This window comes from Rhyacophila brunnea, unplaced genomic scaffold, assembly GCF_057557595.1.
Source record: "Rhyacophila brunnea isolate RB1 unplaced genomic scaffold, BYU_Rbru_1.0 scaffold_1, whole genome shotgun sequence".
Lineage (NCBI taxonomy): Eukaryota > Metazoa > Arthropoda > Insecta > Trichoptera > Rhyacophilidae > Rhyacophila > Rhyacophila brunnea.
The window spans coordinates 20144173-20167781 of record NW_028232751.1 but is presented as its reverse complement, the minus strand read 5'-3'; the positions used below and the strand labels follow the sequence as shown (position 1 = coordinate 20167781).

General features: G+C 33.2%; 1 protein-coding gene across 4 annotated transcripts; it reads right to left on the bottom strand.

Moving 5' to 3' along the window:
- LOC147079561 (D-2-hydroxyglutarate dehydrogenase, mitochondrial-like) lies at nucleotides 1-19787 on the bottom strand. Of its 4 annotated transcripts, XR_015069953.1 has the most exons (11): nucleotides 19702-19787; nucleotides 18279-18408; nucleotides 16171-16318; nucleotides 14223-14420; nucleotides 13152-13345; nucleotides 11280-11448; nucleotides 10408-10537; nucleotides 7585-7741; nucleotides 5231-5396; nucleotides 923-1681; nucleotides 3-583 (listed from the first exon to the last, which is right to left on the bottom strand). XR_015069953.1 is itself a non-coding variant. In XM_085941988.1 (10 exons), the coding sequence occupies exons 2-10, from the start codon at nucleotides 18396-18398 to the stop codon at nucleotides 1422-1424; spliced, it is 1542 nt and encodes a 513-aa protein (XP_085798114.1). In that variant the 5' UTR covers nucleotides 18399-18408; nucleotides 19702-19787; the 3' UTR covers nucleotides 1-1421. The 4 variants fall into 4 exon arrangements, 3 of the variants coding, with proteins under 3 accessions (XP_085798114.1, XP_085798121.1, XP_085798130.1); XM_085941988.1 differs by having other exon boundaries at nucleotides 1-1681; XM_085941995.1 differs by having other exon boundaries at nucleotides 1-1681; nucleotides 19548-19737.
- Nucleotides 19788-23609: the final 3822 nt, after the last annotated feature.

Below are 23609 nucleotides of genomic sequence, written 5' to 3'. Positions count from 1 at the left end.
CTCATTATGGTTCATTCGGTATATTCAACTTATTTTTCAATTTTTAGGACTTATCACTTCTTTCATTTCGCACACAGATTTATTTGTACTTATAGTATTATTTCTTAAGTATAAGTTTGTGGGTACATATATAGCTGTTATTGTGTATTTAAATTTTGCTGAATATCTGTTGTTAAGAAATTTATCTAATATTTGAGTGTATTATGACAACTTATGAATGCTTTCCAATGAAGACACATTATATAGAGAGTATTTGTAAAAACAAAATAATTCATAAAATGTGCACATTTAAACAAGATGGCTGACTGACACTATACTTTCAAGACCAACTGACACAATTATTGTAGTCGATGGCATTTAGAGGTTTTAAGGTATCAATTTATTAGTAAACATTTTTTTTATTTCCATTCATCAATTTATTTATTATACATTACGAAGGATACTTACTTAAAAGATTATAAATATCATTTTGGCTTTCATTTGAAGACCAGATTTTACTTTTCCGATTTCTGATAATATTATTAATTAAGCAACATTACTATAAAAGTTACAAAAATGATTATAAGTTCATTCAATATCGTCACTGTACAGGCCAATTGGCGTTACCCTCAAATATCGAATTGTTCAGGAAGTGAAACAAACTGTGGGCATTGGATTTACTTATTATTTTATATAAGTACCTATATTATTTTATTACAGATTGAGAATTTTATTTTATTGACACACCAGTGGCTTGCGTTTAGAGGGTTACAGCATTTGGCTGGAATATTTTTTGTCAAATTACAAATTTTTGATACTTGGGGCCAGATTGTGTAAGAGTATGCAATAAGTCCATTGCCATCAAAATGTCACTTCGGTGAAAAGTGAGGGTTACGACAATTGACCTGTTACAGTGACGATATTATATACTTTTCAATCTAACTGCCAGATAAAAATATATTATTTTTATAATAACTTCTTTTACCATTTTAAATTCATTTCGATTATGATAGCTCAGCTTTATCAAGCTAGTTAACTAAAAGCACATTATGTCCTCTATGCCAGTGTTTTACAACCTTTTTGAGTTAGTGCCACACTTTAAAACTAATTAGGATTACTAAGTAAAAAGTTTTGCTTGAAATAATAACACATTTATACCTATTACAGTTTTCGAATAAAATTCGTGACACATCTGAGTTATCCTATAGGTACATTGTTTGGGAAACTCAGCTCTATGGCATATTGATAACTGCAAGTATTTACAACATTCTATTAGCCATCATGATAACAACGGGATTGTATTTCTTTGTTGCGGGTTATTTAAATAAAGTGTAAGTCAGCACATTATGTAGTGTAGATAAATGAAACAAAAAAACAATAGACATACCATTTTATATGGTCATTTTTACGATAATTATATTTTTGCTAATGCGAAATACGACTCACAAAGTGTCTGGCAAAACCTTGTACGGGTTCAAAATACCCTTCGGGTCCATCATTGTCTTCAGTTGTTTCATTAGATTCAGACATGCTTGGTTTTTAGAGTAGTGGATGAAGTTTGTCTTCTTGAATCCGATTCCATGTTCGGCACTGACTGAACCGTTAAGCTTGGCGACGTGTTCAAACACGTACGGTTCTATTTTTTCAATTATTTTTGACGAGTATTCCTTCAATGATATGTTTAAATGTATGTTGCCATCTCCTGTTACAGAAAAAAATATTTTGTACACATACATTGATGAGACATTACATTATGTCAATACAGAAAATATTGTAACTCAAAAAATGCAACATAATTATTGTTGTTTGCCATCTTCAAAAATGCACTATATATTATTTGTCTGCCAAATGCAACCTTAAAACTTTTGATTTGATTTATTTTTTCTCAGTGTTATCACTTACAATATATTATGACAAATTATTATTACACATTTGAATGTTATGTTTGATTTTTTCATCCATAAAATTAAACACACGTAGATGGGCATATTATTCCACATATAATAGATTGATTATGTAGAAAAACAGCTCTAACAGTACTATTATTGCGCACGCACTTTCGATTTGACAATTTAGATTCCATATGTCCTTGATTGTAACTATAGTATAGATAAACCAACATAAGTTGTGCGAAAAAATCAAATTTGGGAATAAACCCAAGTATAAAAAATGTTGAATGATATGTCAAATGTTGGCATGTACCTCACTCACTTAGCGGACAACTTAAGCTGGAATATCTACAGCAATACCAGCGTCTTTCTCTCTTAAGTTATATCACAGTACATGGATTTGGCAGTTTTATTATTTTTTCGCATTACTTTAAATAGCGCATAATTATGTTTAATTAGTTTTAATTATTTGTGAAAGAAATAAATGTTTGATTTATTGTCATTGCTGCGTTTTATTTAATTTTGCTGATTTTATTATTTGTAATGTTTATATCGATGGCTTGACTTATCGAACATTATCAAATTCAAATTTTCAACAATAAAGATAATGGCTTTTAAAGTTGTTGTTAAACAAAACCTATTTTTCTTTGATATAACGTACAGGAGGCGCTCCGTAATCCGGCACCCATATTTTTTCACCTATGCCGGATTGTCAAAAATGCCGGATTATTGGATTTCTATAGGAAATAATAAAATAATCTGTCAAGGTCAGGCACCGAACTGCCGAGTGAACGGCTCTCTGCTCTGTAATCCGGCAGTTTAATGTGAAACCTGCCGGGTTATAAATCAGGAGAACTGAGTTGCAAAATGCCAGACTATTGGACGTGTCGGATTGATGAACGACAGATTACCGAGCGCTTACTGTATTTGTATATAATTTTTTTTACATTAATATACTAAATTGATTCAATAAAACATCCAGGGGTTGCAACTAAGATAACATAAATTTTCATATAAATATAAATGTGTACTAAATGTGTGAAATAAAAAGAGAAATGAATTAAAAAAAAATTAAAAATTAGTTGAATCAATGATTGTGAATTTGTAAGTTTCACAGTTACATGTAAATTGTACGTAAAACATTTCACCTCACGGTGAACGGTCTTTCTTATCTTGAAATTTCACACAGGAGCATAGAAATTCACATACAAAATCTTCTGGAAAAATAACAATTTTAGACTTATCCCCTTTCTTCTTTAGTATTCAGGAATTAATTAACTTGATAATTATTATTATATATATTATATTTACAAAGTTATTGATCTTTCTATAATTAAAATAACTGTACTGTTAATTTTTCAAAGATTTTGGTGATTTCTAGCCACGAAAGAATGTCATGAAATATCAACTTTCCTCATCTCCCCCTATAATGGGCCAGTGTCCTATCAGCACTGGCCGCTCTAACAACCTTGTTGACACTATTCAACCAGCGAAGTTTGAGAAAATCAGTCGACCTCCAATCGTCAGGTTTGTTATCCAGAACGCCCTTTGGTGGTTGGGCACTGTTCTCTCTTGCTACATGGCCCGTCTATCCGAGTTTACCAAGTTTATCGAATATGAAAACACTTTCTTCATGGAATAGGTTATAGAGCACCGGTTATGTTGTATGAGCAATTCTTCCCATTCTAGTATGTGGCCATATATCCAATGCAGCATATGGCAGCATGTAATTCTCAGTAGCGAAGAGTGGAGATAGGCTGTTAAGATCCACCATAAATAGTGCACAACACATTGACTGCTGACTAGATAATTACATTTCAATTACCAAATTTAAATAGCATGCTAATTATATCGAATGACCACCTTAATTGTTACGCGCTGGGCGCGTCTTTAGCGTCCAATGTATCAAACTTTGTTAGTCATACTGTCACCGGCTATATTGCGCAATATGCAATATTGCTAGCCAACTAACATTGATAGGCCAGGAAAGTGGGTGGTGGTCAAAAACACGGTATGACAGTTTTATGCACAATAGATTTATTAATAGCAAAAGAATTCACATATAGATCAATAGACAGGCTGCCTTGTGCGGATTGATTGCGGTAGGTTGTTCGTAGTAATTATTTAATGAAATTAGCAGAAATAGTGGTGCTTGTTTTCTACTTCGGGGTGGAAGTAGGCTGCGGCAGGCTGTGGTTTCTTTTGGGAAAGCTGATGTTACGATCCGCTGCGTCGCGGTGGTATCCCGAAGGATACCTTCATCTGGTATCAATACGTATTTGTTTTTATTGAACTAAGACTATATTTTACAGATGGTGTTGGTTAGTTTTTAAAAATCAATTAAACCCTATATAAAACAAACCTTAATAGTTTTTGTATACCTAATTTTGGCGATAAAATTGTCTACACTTTTTCGCTCATGCTTATTTGTTTTCGTTGGATTAAGAATACATGTTATTACAAATATATTAATGGTTCATTTTTTTTAAATTCATTAAGCCCTGCCTAACTTAGATAAATAATATTTATCTATTTATAAAATATCCAAAGTTATGTATGATTTAATTGCATAATCTTAGATATTTTATAGATAGACAAGTATTTTCTGACTATATTATGGGTTGTTTTTCGCAGGGTTTGATAGAATTTTAAAAACTCACCATCACTATCTGTTAATCGTAGTCTTATTTCAATGAAAACAAATAAGAATGACAGGCAGAGTTTAATTTGCACTATTTATGGTGGATCTTAACAGCTTATCTCCACCCTTCACCACTGGTAATTCTACTATAAATCTAATATTCTATAATTGATATGTCTACTTTACTATACTTTTTCCAGCTAACTATTAGTAGTATAATGTAAAATCCACCCATTGCATTGATTTTGATTCATGGAAAAAAATTAACACAGTGAACACTGTATGGATAGTTAGTGTGTTGTGTGACAATACGCAGAAGATACCCACTTCTAAAATGGTATTATACATATTGAATAATTAGTGCGACAATTGATACAAAACTTATCATCTAATTATCTAATTGATTTAAGTTTTGTACTACGAGTAATTTATTGTGACCCAAGTTTCGCCTTTTGACATCGTCAGGCACTTTCACACTCACTAATGGCAAATGCACACATAATATAGTTACTTTTTATATTCTGTGTCATTATGTATAATGCTCGAAGATGCCGAAAGGCAAAACTCGAGTTGCCATAAAATACTTGAATAGATACAAAATGTAAATTAATTAGAATTTAAATTCAAATCCCATCAAGTACTCTCAGTTGATAGTATTAATTAAACTTATAAACTTATCATCAATTAATAAATATAAAAAAAAATTAAAGGTGTGCACTACCTATGTGTCCACAGCCGCAGACTCTGACTGCATCTTTCCCAAGTCTCTCCCTCATTACGGGGACAATATTGTAATATTCTTTTAATGGCAATGAAACATCGTATGTCAGGAAGTAGCCGTCGAGTAATAATGCGCTCGGAATGCTTTCTCGCAATGCCCATATAGACTGAAATCATATTTGACGAAGATATTACAATTTGTGTATTGTGGCATATTGGCTAATCACTGTTATGCCCGAATGCATTTTTCTGAATTAATATGTAAATAGGTACCAATTTAAAATGAATCAACATTCCCTTCAATCAGAAGTAGATAATTGATAAAAATACTCATCATTATTACAGTAACAGAATGCTTTACAATAAAATATTCTATATATATTTTAATATAATACAAGACTGACATTTTATTTAGATTAAAATATATATATTTATATATATATAATACTACAACTGGCCATGAGTCCCAATGACAGTAGTGTAGTAATAGAAGTGAAACTATCACATAAACAAGCAGGTTTTGAGAAAATCACATAAATGTATTGACACCGAAAATCGAGCCGCAAGCCACCGGATGTGAAGGCAGTGTCTAATACGTTTCTATTAATTATAAGAGTGTTTTTATAACCTCCAATAATTCTTCTATATTACACATTGAGGTTTATCAACGGTTTTGAGCCCTAGATATAAGAACTGAAAGCGGTAATTTTTTTTTGACATGAAGAATTTTTATAAACATATTTTTTGATTTGCCTGAAAATAATTTTACACAAAGAGGCCAGCAGTCTAGAGTTCTAGAAAAGCCGTAATAACATTATTTTCTGTCAGTGTAAATAAACAATTTTGTGTGCACAAAGAAAAGGGTGATAAGTCTAAGATCACATATGTACTTATTGGAAGAGCCAAAGGGAGATTGAGTTTTAGACAACTTCGTCTGTTTCTTTGTGAAATCTACAAATTCAGTGTCATCGGTATGTCATGTCCCTTTACTCCTTTATGTACACATGCATTATGATTAATTTGGCATATTCAACTTATTTTTTAATATTTTAGACTTATCAACCTTTTTCTTTCGCACATAGAATCTATCATCCATTATTGCAGCGATAATTTATTTATTTATATAAATATAGCACAGGTCAAAAAATGGAAAGTTTGCTAAAAACCTGAAATGTAAATGGGCAGAAACATGGCATGACAAAGAGACAATCGATGAACAAATTTAGTCATCCAGTGGTACCCAAGAGGTGGGAAACGTTCGATTGATGAAATAGTTACGTTCTGTGGAAGTACGCGGTAATACAATGCACAGAGCAGAAGGCTTCACCTAGTGCTGGATTGATTTAGGCTGATGATAGATATATACATACATTGATACCAGCCTTTCTCCGTCGAGGAGAATGGTGAAGGCCATTTCATTAGCATGCCAGAAGCGGGGTGGAATTGAGAGAAACGCACGTTGAGGTTGTTACTGGCAGTTTAGTATATCGCTATGCAGGGTAGTCATTGGCGGTAATTGGCGGGCTGTAAACGTGGTGTTGCGGCTGGGCTGCTGATGCTTGGCATCCGAGTTGAGAGTCAGTGCTCGCGGCTTGGCGATGCAGTCTTTTTGGCGGGAAATGCTGGCTGGGCTGTCCGGGATGCTTGCTTGGCGCCGACGCGGTATTTTTGGCTGGAGAAGTGGAGAGGCTGGCTAGGCTTCGCGTCCGAGGTGATGCTAGCTGTCCGGCGTCTAATTGAAGAGAGAATCGGGCTTGCGGCTTGGCTGGAGAATCTGGAGATCCTTCTTGTTCGGGGTCCGAGGCGAGAGAGAGATGCTGGCTGGTCTACGTCTGATACGAGAGAGTGATTTTCGCGCGCGTCCAACTGTCAGATTGCCAGCATTAACGCGCTCTCTGTTTTACTGACGAATTGAGTAGTGGCGGCGCTGTCGGTAGACCGCGTCTGTTTTGGCGGAGCGCAGACAAATTTGAATTTCTGATTCTTTGAGGCGGGCTTCGCTCGGCCAAGGGTTGTGAGAACCGCGAAGAGTGGACGTTGGCTGTAGGGTATGGGAAAGTTGATGGTTCGGTCCGCCCTTTGAGGTGGTCTCCTGTGGGAGACTTCCATCTGGTATCAATATATAATAATATATATGTGATTACGTTAAGATTACCTCCTTCTACCTACGCTTTTGCTCTCTAACTTCCCCTGCATTATGAGTTGTTTTTACTTAGAGGAAAACTGTGGCTTTTACTTAGAGGAAAACCCAAAGCTTGCATGAACATTTACCTTATATGTATTGTATTATTAATAAAATACCTAATGATCAATATTTTTTTAATATCTATACGGAAATAAGGAGTATTCATTTACCTTTATTTTACTAGGCTCGCTACTCATAGTTCCATCGAGGATCAAACCAGATTCAGTATTCTTTTCGAGGAATATTGACAGTTTTTCTTCATCATGCCGTTCATTGGAGCCACTAGTTTCAATCAATATGTAAAATGGATATTCTCCAATGGGGTTTCTAAAATGAAATAAAAGGTACTTATAATGAAATCTCTTTGCAATATATAAGTAATTTTTTGTGAACCTTGACTTGATAGATAGGTAATGGAGTTTTTACCTACTTTATTGTATTGATTTATTATTTAAGCTAGAGTTAAGAGTTTTCATTGGCAGTGTGTGTTTGCCATTGGTGAGTGTACACGGCGCCTGAAAATGCCGAAAGGCGAAACCCGGGTCGGAAAAAATGACTCAAATGGAAGAGTACAAAACTTAAATCCATTAGAATTTAAATTCAAGTTCCACCAAGTACCTTCGGTTGATAGTATTAACACATTTTGAGCGGGAAGGGTATTTCTACCCGCGCGCCTTACCGGTGCTTGTCGGCGGGACGGGTAGAAATACCTTTTACGCCGGCTCCACTTGAAGTGCGGGAAAGGTATTTCTACCCGTTTATTGCATACGAATATTTTATGTCAATGGCTTAAAAATGTTTCAAACTACACACACATCTACAAAAAAAAATAATATACCGTCGTTTCATTTACTTACACACATACTCTTGCGCAGCCTATATGAGAGCTTGTGCGTAATAAAGAAATTTGTTTAGAGTCGATAAATCGGCGAACTATATTTCTGTAGACGATAAGAATGATAAAACTATACCTGTCTTCTTTTCACAATTGTTGATTTTTTGATGGGTGAACAGAAGACAACATTTTGTGAAATATCGATGTATTTTTTAAATATGGTTTGTTCGCTGTACTGTGAATGCGATTATTTGAATATTTTTATGATGTGTGATAAATACATATGTCTCTTTCTCAACTATAATAATATCCTTTGTGAGCGAGTGAAGAGACGACAATTCGTGATCGACAGAATGCATTCTTCGCACTTGTTGTAATATTGTGCGGTAAGATAACGCTGGTATGTGAGCGGAGCAATAAATTATTACATGAGTGGAAACCAATGTTATTTAGATGTCTGTAATCTACTGCGATCTATATTGAATATCAGTATTGAATTTTTAGTTTTGAAATAAGGCGCTATAGAACGGGTATGTTTTTACAAGTGAAATATATTTAAGTAATCGATATTTTATTTAATCTTTCAAAAATGGCTTCAGACAATTATAAAAGCGATGACGAAATATTCGACGATAATTTGTCTGCCTATTCTGGCGAAGATTTACCTGAATTAGGCAGCGATAGTGACTACACATTTAGAAACCGCTGTGTGTTATAGAATATAATAAATATATGAAAGTGGTTGACCGTGAGGATCAGTATCTCTCTTACTACTCGATCATACGAAGAACAAAAAAATGGACAGAGAGAGTTGTCATGTATTTGTTAAATTGTTCATTTTTTAATTCTTTTAAAGTTTATAAGGTATTAAATCCGACCAAAAGACTAACTTACAAACAGTTTTTGCGTAGTATAAGCAAATTTTGGACAGCCGACCATATCGTCGAAACCGACGTAATTTTGGAAGAAGCGGGGCCATCTACATCACTATTACCGAGAAGAGTGGTTAAAAGTGATCATCCTGGCCCCCTATGTTAGAACTTGCGAGTGCCAGCTGCCCGGTCGACATGACGTCATATGACATCATTGTGACGTACTACCGGAGTGATAATAGCACTCGAGAAAATAACGCTGGTCAGACAGCGGCGTTATTCATTGTCACCATACACATATAGGTGTTTCATCATAATATTATCTAATGTGAGCACTGTGCGCAGGGCGACATGCCTCGAGCGTGTATTGGCTGACGTCACAATTACGTCATGTCGTCTGGTGCCACACGAGTCGATAGTTAGGAAATCGCGGTGCTGGGAGGTTATCACTTGATATGAAGAAGCATCGAATGATAAAAATTGTTACCGGTGGTAAAAAAAAAATACCCTCAAAGACAGTGTCGAGTGTGTTCGGTGCACAAAAAGAAAAGTTTGACTAGTTATATGTGTATATTTTGTGACGTCCCCCTACACAGGGATTAGTGTTTTCATAAGTATCATACTTTATCCAAATGTTAGAATAATAATTTTTGTGCGGGAATTTATTTATAGTGAATGGAATATTTTTTACGAAACCTTCCTGTAAATATGTGATTAGCACCATGTACTTATGTTATTTTAAACAATTTGTTCTAAAAAGAAACACAGCACTGGGGAGCAATATATGGTGAGTGTAAATTCGAAATTTCATTAAAAAATAACCGATAGTTTGGAAGATAGAGCGATTTTTGTAAAATTCGATTTTATTTCAATTTCCGCTGGTTTTCGCCCGCTGCGTGTACCTGCGCCTTTGTACGGAAGCCCGCGCAAAATGTGTTAATATTATATTATTTTTATTTTATGTGTGACATTTACGTTGTAAATTTAATCACATACGTGTTATCATATTTTTAAAAATCTGTTGTTCATTGTGAAATTTCACATATCCTGACAGTGTCCAAAACATATCCCCTGCGATCAATGAGGGTTACCTGTACATTATAAAATAAAATAAAAAATTAAGAGAACTAGAATTAATATTCATCTGTAATCTATGGGCTAAAAATACAATAGTTATGGGGAATCAAAATCATCAATGAAAGGGCAACCAAGGATTACATTCTGAATTAGTGTATGTCTAGATAATATCTTATCTGGTTTGAAGAATGTGTGTGTGTCATACTTACGTTAGTTTGAAATGTGATATGCTTGTGTCCAGGGATGCAGCATCAGCCATTTCAAATGCTGATAAAATTTCACCCAGGGAAGATTTGGCATTTCTATAGAGGCTAAGCACACTGTCAAAGTCTTTCACTCCTGAAAGAAAAAGAAAAACCAAATAAAACGACAATGACATATACCGCAGTAGAGTAATTAGTAACATTGTTTAAAAGTATAATACATAATATAGCGCCTGCCATGGAGATTAGTAGGATTGCTATTGGTCCATGGATTCGAATTCCATGACTGTGTTAAGGTGACGCATCAGTGAAACGCCAAATAATTTTCAACTGTACGCGCGACGAAATTTTGGACTCGCTGCCATTCAGTGAGAGAATGTCGAGCCAGGAACACGTCACTTTGCTGCGTGATGGCGACGGGTCAATTAATTCTAAAATCGTGTAAAGATGACTAAAAACGTTACCCATTTACTTTAAAAAGAAAACATGACAATGAATATATTATTATTGTTACTAATAGAACAATAAACAGGTATAATCTCGAAATGTCGCATTTTGTCATTCATTTTGGCTCGCTGAGTGACGTCACTATCCTCGCACGGCCTTGCCTATACGCAGATAAGAAAATTGCATGTTGCACTCAGTTTTGTTTTATGACTATTATCCCAGTTGAGACGATTTTCAATGTGCAACTGTAAAAACTGAGAAGGATTAAGGGAAGTGAAAGAAATTAGCATCTTTGCTAGAGAGAGAGAGAGAGAGAGAGAGAGAGAGAAGGGAAAATACTTACCTGGGATAATTATTTGATATTATTACATTTTATATTACTTTATACAGGTATTTTTAATAAGATCGGTTATATCAGCTTAATCACAGACCTAAGAATGCTACATTTATAGATGAAGATACCGATGGGCATTGGATTGACACTTTCGTAACGAGTCCCAACGTCCCTTCCGAACCGATAAATAAGTGTTTTAAGTGGTATCCCGTGTTGTCTTTCTTTAGCGTCTTCAAGCAATCAATTATTTCACCATTAGCTTTCACCTGAAATATAACATTTTGAAAAAAATTAGAAAACATCGAAGTAATCACAAATATTTTTCAATTAATGTTGAGTAAGAATAATATCACATTTCACATTATTCAATTCAACAATATTAAAATTATAAAAAAAATTGTTTACAGACATAATTCATGACATAACAACAATTCAAGCATTCTATTATCTTATCTAGTGAGGTCAAAGTCAAATTATTAGATCTATGTTGGGATTATTGGAAATATATTGTCACCTCAATACTACAACTAGATAACTCTGATTTGGTCATTGTTGGGAAAATGAAATTTAAACTATACTTGATTAACATAAATCTATGCTGTAATTATTATTTTAAATAAAAATGGATAACTGTGCTTGTCTAATTGGGAACAATTAAATAATGTTCAATTGTATGAAAAAATATTGTACATAATATATAATTTTATTTATTTAATGCATTTATGGTTTTAAAGTTATCTAATATTTTCAAACACAAAATTAATACAGTTCCCATGACTTCCTAGTTTTATTATTTTGTAGAGAATCCAGAATCATATTCAATAGCTATCTCAAAAACAGTGAAAATCAAGTTATGTAGTTGTAGTATTGAGGTGATGATATTTTTGTTAATTTACAGCAGGTATAACAAGCATAGATAATTACGTATAAATTTACAATATATATATTATACTTTGTGAAATTGAGGCGCCTATTATCAAAAATTGGTAAGTCCACAAATAGTCAAAATCAAACAAAAATTAAATATGTGTAATTTCACATATAAGTATGTAATGAATTATCTATAACATTCAAAACTCGAAATGTTAAAAAAGTAATGAACGATAAATGGTGATTAAAAATGGACCCAATTTTCATTAGCTCAATTACATTAATTATTGTACATATGTACATATTCTTTTAATTTGAAAAGAGATTAATATGATAGTAAATAGAAACTGGCGTAAAAATCAAGCATTTACACTTGAAACACAAAAATTTATTATTATTAAAATGTGGACTTATTGGTATTTGGAAATAGATGCCTCATAATCTAATAATAATCATATTAGTTATGTTCTTCGTTAAAGATAATTACATTATTAAAATTCAATAGCCTTGAAGAATAAAAAATATATTATGAATAGGAATATACTTAAATTTCAAAAACGTCCTTCATGTATTTTAGTTGACATTTTCAAGAATTTTTGGCCATTTAAAAAAGATTCATAAAAATTTGAATGATATCAATCAGTGTCGTTGAAAATAAAATTGTAGAATTTTTTTTAAATGTTGCGTAATTCAATAAATGCCCTCTTCCTCCGATGATTGATTATAAAAGTAAGGCAGATTCATATAAAAAACTCGCAATATGTTTGTGAATATATTGTGTGGGTGGAACATTGTCTTCTCGAAATAATATTTATGGACATTACTCATACAACAGTAAACGGTATAATATATGTTTTCTGTTACATATTGAACAATGTATAAATTGTAAGGAACAGGTGTATGCATAAATTGGAACACTCAGAGACTCAGAACATACTGGAAATTAATTTTGAAAAAATATTGGAACCGACTGTGACACAAACTTGCATCTATCGGATTCCAACCAACGTGCTTTACCAGTTAAGCAACCTATACCATACCCAATCTCTAAAAAGAACAATACCATCTCCAAACCCCGTGAAATATTGATTTAACTTACTGCTTCAACACCTAAAACTGACCCATGCAGATTTCCATAACGTAACAATCTTAGTCCTCCAGCATTTGTGCTAACGTTTCCTCCTATGTGGCATGACCCTTTAGCTCCTAAATCTAGTGGCATCATTAAATTTCTTTCGCGGAGATAAGAGTCTAGATTTTCTAATATGCATCCGGCTTCGCTCACTAGAACACCTAATAAAATAATTCTAAATTACACAATAGATATAACTATGGAAAATATCGCATTTCAAACAGTAATAAAACCAGAATAGTCCTGGTATATACCTGAGCAGATACGCGCCAGGGTTATGATAAATAATGGGTACATGTAGAAGATTTTGATAGAAAGTATGTTCCAAGTGAAAATGGTAAGATATAAATAAGATTATGTTAAATAATAGGCAAAATCATTATTAATTTAGTTAAATAGTAATTAATAGCTTAGTATTTATATTATTCACTTTCAATTATTGTCATCACTGAAAGCAGCCAATATATTCGTATCAGTGAAAACGTGCAGCATGCAGGCAAAAAACAATTGTGCACCATGCAACTTCGATATTAAAGTACCTATTTATAAATTATTCATACCTGAATCTAAAACAAAATTAAAAAAAAAATGAATGGAAAAAAAGTAGTTACTATTATTGTCGGTTTACTATGCAAACCTTCTATGTCTGTATCAAATATATATATCTTCTATTCTATATCAAAAGAGTGTACTTTAAATAATATCGCAGAAAAAAAAACGTTTTTATTTATAAAAGATATGTATTAAATAAGACATTTTAACTCTCTCCTGAACATTTACATAAAACAGACATAGAAGGTTTGCATAGTAAGCCGACGTTATACTATTTCTGATATAGGTATGACAACACAATGTTTTGAAGATAAACAAATCATTTTTGATATAGGTAAATCATTCTACAGTGGCACCATGGGTATAGCTCGTAGTTGTATTGTTAATGTTTGCTAGCATTGGAACAGGCATTGTAGCAAATAATACTAATACACATGTGAATCGCATATTGTGCCTATAATAATATTTTCTTTATAGTGAACATACCTGAAAATTCATCTACACTTATGATTTTATTCATGAGTGCGGTGCTAATTACAATTTCATCAAAAACCGGGACTGATCCACCGACAACGCCGGTATTACCGCCTTGTGGACAAACAGCTAGATTGTTTTCATTACAAAATGCTAACAAACTAGAGACTTCTTCGGTTGTCTTTGGTTTTAGTACCAATTGCGATTGTCCTGAAAATATTCAAAATACATATAGGTATTATATGGCTTACTATAAAAGATTAGATATCGACTGCTTAATCTGCAAACCAGCTAATTGCATTTTTGACCAAAAATGAGATTTTAATTGCATTTTGTTATAGAGCATGTTTTCTATGCTCACACGAAATTTCAAACTCCCAAACCTATAAATAAACACGTTTATCATTCTTCACACAAAATAGTCAACTGCAGGTGCCAAATGTCCAATATCGTAAATGGAACAACTCCACTCTTTATATAAATTTTCTTTGTATATGTTACGCCGAATGTGCAAAATTGACTATTACATGAAATGGGCAAAATTTTTCCTAATTCATGTAATAGTCAAGCCTCTTGCCTTATCCATGAATTAGGTAAATTATCTGCCGAGTGCGTGAATTTGTCAGGGTATGGAATTCTTAAACTTTCAACATGACAGTAGAAAAAGTAAATTTAATACGGATGGTATTATTAGTTATATTTGGACATCATATAATTATAACATCATATATATTATTATTATTAATATAATATAATTATTAATTGTGATATACAATTTTGAGGTTAGATTAGGTTAGGTTTTGTAATTCTGAATTCAACTGAATGTCCATTTTGAGGTTAGCAAACAACTGTCAACAAACTATCAAATCATACTATCACAAACAAACAATCGACCATTGCCTGATACCCAAGCACGAATCAAATCGTGAAAATACCTTTTAATAAAATTCTTCTGTTATCATAATATTATAGTTCTAGATTTTTTTTGGGCATAGTAAATGGAAATGAACGTCATTTTAGTTATTGATTTTTATATAATCAATGACATTTGACACATTTGGTTAGTTTGATTAGTTGTAAAAAACACCACCGGAGCCGCCACTATCTATTTTGGCCAATGCATGAGTATTTGACACATTTGGTTTAGTTGCAAAAAACCACCGAAGCGCTACTATCTAATTTGCCCAATACATGAACTAGCCAGAAAAATTACTGATGAATTCATGCACTCGGCAGATAATTTGCCTAATTCATGAATAAGGCAATGGGCTTGCATTTTCATGATTTAAGCAAAATTTTGCCCATTTCATGTAATAGTCAATTTCGCACATTCGGCGTAACATATATAAAAGGAAAGCTAAAATATTTTTGGAATTGTTTCCAAGTGTATTTTTGAAATTGTTAAATTCCGCTCGATAGTTAAATTATTAAGTTTTTCTCCTTCCTGAACAATTTGCCCAAATGGAGTTAGCCAGCCGGTTTGCAGATTTTAGAGTTTGCCGGTTGCAGTAGTGAAAACTATCTGTTGGATTAGGTATTAATTACAACAAATGAAATATAATAAAATATATATAATAATAATTGCATGGCTTTCAATATTTTCATTGTCATGTTTTGGGTAAAATTTTTATATTACCCCATTAAATAGAAATGTTTATTGTTTATTTTCATTCTTTGAACAATGAACCTTGCATAAATGTAATTAACATATTTTTTATTTTAGAGTTTTGTTTGTTCCCAGAATAATACGGTTTTGTAGAATTTTCACTCATTACAGAATCATTGACTTCCACAAAGGATAGGGTAGGAATATATTCTTTATAAATTGGATCTTTATGTAGTATTTCAACATAACCTATTAATTTTTTAAATATTCTACGATGCATTTTTTTACATTTACAATATATTTCAAAAAACTACATAACTGCTTTCAAAGACACAATGAAAATCTCTAACTTACCACGACAATTTTTTATCCAATCAATATTGAAATTGAGCAGTTCATTGCTATCTGTTATTATTCTGTCTTCGCCCAGAAGATTTTTGAAGAAATTGACATGATCACTGTTTAGATTGTTAAAGTTTTTGCGCTGAATATTGTATATATCCTGGAAATGTATCAAAATGTTTATCAGAAAACTGTTAATTTACAAAAGTTAGTAACATACTTTAATATAGGGGGTCAACAAACTACGGCCTGCGGGACAAAAAAAGCTCCCCACCTGTTTTTGTTTAACCCGGAAGCTAAGAATGGATTTTACATTTACAAAATCTTTCAATTTAAAAGTACACGCTATAACGGAACGATTGACTACCAATTTGAGAAGTTCCGAGAAAGATTATATGTGTCGCAGACAATGACGTCCCATGGGGGTAGGCAGATTAAGCGTCGCTTGGGGGCGGCAGATTGAGAAGAAAGAATATATAGAAATAGGTACATAAACTTAGTAATCACAGAAATATCTCTCTATTAAAAAAATCAGCTCACTGGTTGGAAACAAAATGTATTAATTAACATTTGTGATGTTTAACCAGAGTGTATTTTTTTGTCGGGCTTGCGATGTCTAGTTTATTTCCGTTGTCTTTGGACGTCACATGCCTTGATGACCAGCAATGATACGTGCAGATGTCAGAATTATATTTGAATTATAAGTAGGTACATACTTACCTAATTAATTTATCAAAATATTTTTGTCAGACACTCACAAGTTTTGAAAGTTGTCAGGTGTTTATTTAAATGTATCTAAAACCGTGGACTCGCAATATTGTCTATTGAAGTAGAGATGGCATTTAAATTAGATTTAGTTAGTGCTATACATTGTGTTTGTAATGTACCCATATAACACATTTTTTAGATATTGGAGTCATGGAAGGATGATAAAAAATATTGTATAACAAAAATGGGGTAGCATTTTGACGCTGCCTAGGGGCGGCCTTTTGTCTAGGGACGACACTGGTCGCAGAGGCCGGATGTAGGCTCTGGAGATTTGAAATAAATAGTGCACACTAAAAACTTAGTCAGACATACTTATTTGTTATCATTGAACTAAGAACACAAATTTCGGATGGTGTTGGTAAGTTTTTAAAATTCAATTAAATCCTTCTACGTAGTGGTCCTATAGTTGTCTGTCAGTTGGCAAAATTTGCGTAATCACTAAAACAACAATGAGGTCACTCCACGTTGAACTGCACTGCATCAGTACCTGCATGACGTTTTGAACGTTTTTATCATATTCCACATGCCTGCACTTTTCGAATGTCATGTCAAAATCACGTTATTTTGTTTTTAGCAGGTTGGGGTATAATATCTATGGATGTCATGCCGCATGTATTTTAACGTACGCACATGTAGAAACTGTTAAATTTAATTGAAATTAGCATGAATAATTAATGATAATTCAAATTACTGATACATTATAGTAGGCACTCTTCATCGGTGTCATTCTTCAGTGAATTTACAAGATGGTGCACGTTCAAAATATTTTGCAAAATGATGAAACTAAAGACTAAATCTTCGCCGCGATAGCGTGACAGTTGGCGACGTGCACCTCAATGTGGGTTGCGCTTAACTGTATCAATAAATGTCTTCCAAGCAATGACTATGATCAATTTAAGATAATTATGCTTGGGGATTTATTATTTGGCAGCCTACCTGCATATAAAGTAATCATCAAAGATGAAATATGTGAAATCTCAATACAAGTCAACATTAACCAAGTATTAATATTTGTAATCTATTTTTATGACAAGGTATACTAACTTTGAATCCCGATTTGATGAAATATTATCTCAAAAAAGCAATTCAATTTTTTTCATTTGTACATTAGTAGAGCCAACTGTCTACTAATTATTATTATGACGTTAGACTGTTGAATAAATTGGTGAAGCTTATTTTTGTTGTTTGAGTAGGTTTAAATACATAGATATCCTCGAATTTACTTCTTGGCCTACATGGTCTAAAACATTTTCTATTTGACATTTTATTAAAAACGTTTGCCAACCTCCGCTTTAATGCATCACAATTATATAGATTCCGATATGACATTATTATAAATGGTATTAACAAACCTTGGAGAGTTCCGGTAGAGATGCTGAAGATTGAAGACGTGTTTGAAAACTAATATTGGGAAAACGTTTGAAAGTCAAAATCTTTGACGCATGATTACTAAATATGGTGTGAACTCCCATTGTGAAAGACCTGCAAAAAATATGGAACTACAATAAAGGCGTGAATCTATAACCTTGCTATTAGTAAATAAGTATATTACGTGAGAGTATTACAGATTAAAACTTCCTTATCGTACAAAACAACAAATACATAAAACTGTTAGATTGCTGCTGACTGCTAATCTATCTGTCAATTTCCAACATTTTACGCATGGTTCACGAATAACATGGCATTATATAAACTGCTTGAGATAAAATCAGTACCAAGATAAAAAAAAATATATGCGACACAGTAAAAATAATTTACTGAATTTTAAAAATTATTTAACCTTGAAATGTCATATTCAGTTTGAGGTTAGAAGAGTTATCATCATGAATTTAATTGAAACGAAAAGAAACGTTTTTTTAATTTTAGATAACTGGGTGCTTTTTACTGGTTCTCCGTCATCGTAATCTGTCAGTCGCCATTTTGAATTTTAGCTATCTTTTTGTCATCGAATTATAGTACGCGTTCCAAGCCATTATAGTATTTCGGCAAAAATTATAGTACGTGTAGAGAAAATGAAAGTTTTTTGTTTGTCACAAACATAACGGAGAATTCGAGAAATTCCGATGTCCTACTTAATTATAACACCTCTTACGACCGAAAAATGCTAACACCGGCCGCCGTCATTAACTGTCACATTAGTTTTTTTTAGAGTAGGTATACAACGCAAAACCATGTCCATTGACTAAAATCGCACACTGAGATCTTATTTATGCTATTTTTTATAGTACTTATTCCACTTTAATTAATATATTAGGACCGGTTTCGTCCGCCTCAGTGGGACATTTTCAACGTTGAAAATGTCCCACTGAGGCGGACGAAACCGGTCCTAATATATTAATTAAAGTGGAATAAGTACTATAAAAAAATAGCATTTTTTTAATTGTGGTATTTTTGACGTACTATACTTTTTTAATAGTACGCGGACGAAAATGTAACTTTTCGAATAGTACGCGAATCAAAATGTACTATAATTATAGTTCGGTTGGCAACACTGCGCTCACTGACAGATGACAGCGGCCGGTGGCGGAGAACCAGTAAAAAGACCCGATAACTGTATTAATAAAATTACATTAACGTATAATGAATGTATTTTTTTAAATTTTGAAATGGGTTTATTTTACCGGCATGGTCATAAACAATTATTTTGTTGACATTTACAACAATGTGTAGAAAACCAAACAATTTCAAATGAAAAGTATTTATCCGGCCTTTATTAAATATCAGTCGACATATTATTTGTACGTTATTAAAAAGAAGAAAAAATATACAACTTACACGACAGCAACTGTCTAAATATTGACACCTAAAATCAGCTGACAAGACGTGAGATGATGTACCTATGAACTTATAATGTAGCCAGCACAATAAATTAATGTTTACAGATTGAAAAATAATATTTGAACATGTAATTTAGTTTGGGTGGAAATTATTAATCGCACATGCGTCAAAATAAGTAATGTTTAAAAAGCGTCAATTACATTGAGCTTCTTTACGAGCTGTTTGTTGGCGAATTTAAAAGCGGGCGATTCAGCTACTGCGATTTGATGATTACACACAAAACTTTCCATTCGCTGAGAAGCCACAAGCCAGCGACTATTTTGACAGAACGTAGTTCGTTTTTTTACCAGGAGGTTGGTACTGCGCAGACGCAGTAGGCCCACACGCCGGCGTGCAGCGTGTAAAGTTGACCGGCTTTCAACTTTTCTCGGTAGAGTGTTTACAACCTGCTTATTAGCTTATTCGATGATTACACTGGGCGACTTTACAGGCAGATTGTAAATTCGCCAATAAACAGCTCGTAAAGAAGTTCAATGTAATTGAGGCTTAACGCAGTAATATAAATATAAATATTCGTGCTACTATCGTTGATATATTATTTGATCTACAACCAAATAACACCACCTAGATAGGTATATATTTTTTGGTTCATCGATATAAGTTTTGAGGGTGCCGGACGATATCCCGAAGGCCGAAATCCCGAATGCTGAAATCCCGAAAGCCGAAATCCCGAATACCAAAATCCCGAAAAATAAAGAAATACAAACACCATTACTTGCGCAATCTTGAATTGCGCAATTTTTACAAGAGAGACAAAACTCATTTTTTGTGGAAATATAAAAAAATAAAAAATACAAACACCAATCTAATCTAATATATAAAAAATAATATTTGTGTGTTTGTGTATTTGTGTGTTTGTTTGTTCGTATTTAATGCGCAGCCATACCGTTCATCCGATTGCGATAAAACTTTGTAAACTTATTGCTTGCACTTGCGGGAAGAGTATAGGCTATACTAATATATAAAAATGAATGTCTGTCTGTCTGTGTGTCTGTCCCGTATGCGTTCCTATACCATTCATCCGAATGCAATGAAATTTTGGTAAGTGGTTGTATGCACACCCATGAAGGTTTCTGAATTAGAAAAATTCTCATCTTCTTCTTCTTCTTCATTATATTTTCTTTTATTCGTATGGTTCCTATACCATTCATCCGATTGCAATGAAATTTTGGTAAGTGGTTGTATGCACATCCATAAAGGTTTTTGAATTAGAAAAATTATCATTTTCTTCTTCTTCTTCATTCTATCTTCTTTTATTCGTATGGTACCTATACCATTCATCCGATTGCGATGAAACCTTCGTCAGTTGTTGTGTTAACACCCGCAAAGGTTTCTGAAATAGTACAACTATCTTCTTCTTCTTCTTCATTTTATCTTCTTTTATTCGTATGGTCCCTATACCATTCATCCGATTGCAATAAAACCTTCGTCAGTTGTTGTGTTAACACCCGCAAAGGTTTCTGAAATAGTACAACCATCTTCTTCTTCTTCTTCATTTTATCTTCTTTTATTCGTATGGTCCCTATACCATTCATCCGATTGCAATAAAACTTTGGTCAGTTGTTGTGGTAACACCCGCAATGGTTTTTGAATTAGTATAACCATATTCTTCTTCTTCTTTTTCTTCTATTCGTATGCGTTCCTATTCCATTCATCCGATTGCAATAAAATTTTCGTCAATAATTGTGCCAACACCCGCGAAGGTTTCTGAATTAGTACAACCATCTTCTTCTTCTTCTTCTTCTTCTTCATTCTATCTTCTTTTATTCGTATGGTCCCTATACCATTCATCCAATTGCGATGAAACCTTCGTCAGTTATTGTGGTAACACCCGCAATGGTTTTTGAATTAGTACAACTATCTTCTTCTTCTTCCTTGGTTCCTATACCATTCATCCGATTGCAATGAAATTTTGGTAAGTGGTTGTATGCACATCCATGAGGTTTCTGAATTAGAAAAATCATCATCTTCTTCCTCTTCTTCATTCTATCTTCTTCTATTCGTATGCGTTCTTATACCATTCATCCAATTGCGATGAAAATTTGACCAGTTGTTGTGCGCAAGCCCGCGAAGGTTTCTGAATTAGTACAACCATCTTCTTCTATTCGTATGCGTTCCTATACCATTCATCCGATTGCAATGAAACTTTGGTGAGTTGTCGTGCGCACGCCTGCGAAGGTTTCTGAATTAGTAAAACCATCATCTTCTTCTTCTATTCGAATGCGTACCTACACCATTCATCCGATTGCAATGAAACTTTGGTGAGTTGTCGTGCGCATGCCCACAAAGATTTCTGAATTAGAAAATCATCTTCTACTTCTATTCTTATGCGTTCCTATACCAGTCATCCGATTGCAATGACATTTTGATCAAGTGCTGTGCCCTTGCCCGCAAAGGTTTTTGAATTAGTACAATCATCTTTTTCTTCTTCTATTTGTATGCTTTCTTATGCCATTCATCCGATTGTGATGAAATTTTGACCAGTTGTTGTGCGCACGCCCGCGAAGGTTTTTGAATTAGTACAACCATCTTCTTCTTCTTCTATTCGTATGCGTTCCTATACCATTAATCCGATTGCAATGAAACTTTGGTGAGTTGTCATGCGCATGCCCACGAAGATTTCTGATTTAGAAAATCATCTTCTAATATTCGTATGCGTTCCTATACCATTCATCCGATTGCGATGAAACTTTTGTCAGTTGTTGTGCGCACACTTGCAAAGGTTTTTAAATTATTATTATATAAAATACAAAGTTTGTTGTTTGTTTGTTCCATCCAATTTTGATTTTTTTTTACTACATATTAATAACATTAATAACGTTTTCATATTTTGGATTCGATTTTAATTTAGTGTTCTTATGTTTGACCTTTACTCCTATTAGAATTATTTTCATGTTGCCATATTGTATTACACAGATATTTTAATATTAAAAAAATAATTAATTCTTATTATTTTTCAAATATCTAAGATAAATATAACCACGAAGTGACCCTGTGCGAAGCCGGGTACTTCAGCTAGTAATTAATAAAATTATATTAACAAAGTTGCGCAATTTTTGCAAGAGAGACAAAATCCATTTGTTCTACAAAATTGTCTCTCCTGCAAAAAATTGCGCAATCTGGAAAACCCATTTTTCGTAAAAATGTCCCTCTTATAAAAATTGATGTTTATGTTTTTTATATTTCCAGAAAAAATGGGTATTTTGTATTCTTGTAAAAATTGCGCAAATATTGATGTTTGTATTTTTTATTTTTCGGGATTTCGGCCTTCGGGATTCCGGCCATTCGGGATTTCAGCGTTCGGGATTTCGGTATTCAGGATTTCGGCCATTCGGGATTTCGGCCTTCGGGAATCCGGCCTTCGGGATTTCGACCCAAACCCAAGTTTTGGTAAATGTGCCGCACTGATGCCGTCATGAGATTTTATAACTTTCTTTTTACACCAAACCTAACCTACCCTAACCTTATATTAGGTACCTAATATAATCTTAGTTTGTGATAATGATGCTTCAAAATGTATGAAAATTTCAAATTTTAAATTAACAATTATTGGATCGAAAAACCTATGCGCCGACAGAAAAGGATATTATTTATTATAATTGTCTACATGGAATAAACAGTTTTCGTAAAAAATATATAAAAGCTCATGGCGGGATCTGCGGCACAATTAGGTACCTAAGTTTTAATTAACGTCACTTTTTAAATACTTATAATATTATTTGATATTATTGTTAGTTATTAGTGAATATTATGTTAATATAAAATTTGCTTTTTTGTTGAAATGTTGTTATTTTTTTGATTTCACTTTTTTTTTACCAAACCTTTGCAGCTTGGCGATTTATGTA

What these genes read in the sequence shown, in the direction of transcription:
- LOC147079561 (XM_085941988.1), bottom strand. Translation starts at nt 18,398, where the DNA reads ATGGGAGTTCACACCATATTTAGTAATCATGCGTCAAAGATTTTGACT. An exon ending in CTCTACCGGAACTCTCCAAG is followed by an intron (nt 16,319 to 18,278) that starts GTTTGTTAATAC and finishes ATACATTTCCAG; the next exon opens with GATATATACAATATTCAGCG. An exon ending in CAGTTTTAGGTGTTGAAGCA is followed by an intron (nt 11,449 to 13,151) that starts GTAAGTTAAATC and finishes GTTATATTTCAG; the next exon opens with GTGAAAGCTAATGGTGAAAT.